This window comes from Fragaria vesca, linkage group LG1, assembly GCF_000184155.1.
Source record: "Fragaria vesca subsp. vesca linkage group LG1, FraVesHawaii_1.0, whole genome shotgun sequence".
Taxonomy (NCBI): domain Eukaryota; kingdom Viridiplantae; phylum Streptophyta; class Magnoliopsida; order Rosales; family Rosaceae; genus Fragaria; species Fragaria vesca.
Genome location: NC_020491.1, coordinates 6,452,195 through 6,454,009, shown reverse-complemented (window position 1 = coordinate 6,454,009; position 1,815 = coordinate 6,452,195). Strand labels below are relative to the sequence as shown.

Sequence of the window (1,815 nt, the reverse complement as noted above, 5' to 3'; positions counted from 1 at the left end):
GAGGAGTTTTGGCAAAAGTTGGTGTTAAAGTGTATCATCAAATTAGAATGTGCATATTAGGCAAGGAAAACCATATTTAGAAAAGGGTGATTATAGTTCTCACCAACCACATAATGAATGAGTGGATATGTTCAAACTTTGTTGTGCCACACTTCTATGTTAATAGGTACAAACACTATAAATACATCTTTACGAGAATATAAAAGAGAGACAATTTCCTTTTACGAGAGGTCATCGTCTTCATCAATAAGTATGTCATCGTTCGACATAGTGTTTCTACTTTCCGGCACGGTGCTGCACATGTCCCGCTCTTCACAATCCTCAAACCACCCATATAGAATGTCCGAGCAACATTTTCCACTAAATCTCATCAGTAGACGACGAAAATTTCATATTCGAGGTCTAGAATCTCCAAACAAGTACTCATAAAAAGCACACGTAACAGTTCCGGTCCGCCATCCGAAATGCTTAAACGGCGAGTGAAGTTAAAACGACGGTAAAAAATGGAAGGGTGTTTCGGTAAATAAGAGGAACAACCTGGCCGAAACGGTTGTAAAAATTTCATTTTGGCCTTGGCGCATAAATAGCTCTCTTCGACAATGTCGGAATTAGAGCCGAAAGCCAGTGTTTGTGGAGGTCACGCCCTCTTCCAAAAGGACCCCCAGCTGACCAAACCAGTAAAAAAAAAAAAGAAAAAAAATAGAGGAAGCAGAAAACTATTTTCTAGAGAGAGAAACTCTCACACACCAACTCAAGCAGCTCAAAAAAACTCTAGAGAGAGAAACAAACAGCCAGAGAAGCTCATGAAAAATGCCCTTTTCGTATATAAGCTTCCATAGACTCAATTTCGTAATAGAGAAAAATACCAAAACAAAAATAGGGCGAAGAAATTGATAGCTTGGTCGGTTGCTTTTATCGTCTGCTTCTTCTGCTTCTACAGCTCGAAATTCAAATTTCGGTTTCTCAGAATTGTTGCCGGCGAAGCTTCTGGAGCTCACCGGTGTGTTTTGCTCGCCGATCTGACTCGGTCGCGTATCGGATGAGCTAGCGGAGGCGATCGTCGAGCTCAATCGATATGGTAAATTTGGAAGTGATTAAGTTTTGGTTTCGATGATTTGTTTGATTCATTTGATTGCGTAAGTTTTGCTCGGATTTAGTTTTTGATTGAATTTTTTTGAAGAGATTAGGATTTTTGATTAGGTGGTAGCTATATTTATGTTGCAATGGCAATACATGAAGGTTTTAGTTTCTGTTTTTCTTTTTCGGAATTGTTATTTTAGTTATATTTGTAGCGGTGAATTTAGTGAATATGATTAGGTAGGTGTTATGGTGAGAAGAAGAAATGAATGGATTTAAGTTTGATTTAGATGCTAGAGGTGAAGTGTAGCAGAAGCATAGTGGTGAAAGCAATGGAGTTTTAGGGGATAATTTACTTGTGGGATTGCGTTTACGAGGGAATTAAGTTATATGTTGGAGTAGGTGTCATATACAGAATAATGTTCTTACCAAAAAGAAAGGGTTCCAATTAGAACTCAGGTAGCGGTGTAAAGTTTGAAGTCGATATAGACTGTGGTGATTGTATACTTGATAGGCTTTGTTAATTAGGAAGGACTTTTAATTTTGGTTGCTCACTGGCATGGATTTTATGCATAATGTTGTTTGTGGCCTGTGAATGTTTATTAGAATCTCACAGATAAGTTTGTATCCTGATGAGTTTTATAGGCATTGAGTACATTTAATCGACTCCAACTTTTCAAGACACTTCCTAGAATTTTCAGTGAAATGGATAGATATTTTATACACAATAGGGCTGAA

The 1,815-nt window shown here is 37.8% G+C and overlaps 1 protein-coding gene across 1 annotated transcript in view; it reads left to right on the top strand.

The window, feature by feature from the left end:
- Positions 1 to 784: 784 nt before the first annotated feature.
- Positions 785 to 1,815, top strand: part of LOC101308904 (unconventional myosin-Vb-like) — an 11,954-nt gene continuing 10,923 nt past the window's right edge. Inside the window, exon 1 of the mRNA XM_004287548.1 lies at positions 785 to 1,078. Coding sequence (XP_004287596.1) covers positions 1,076 to 1,078 — 3 coding nt within the window. The 5' untranslated portion in view covers positions 785 to 1,075. The remainder of the gene's footprint in view (positions 1,079 to 1,815) is intronic.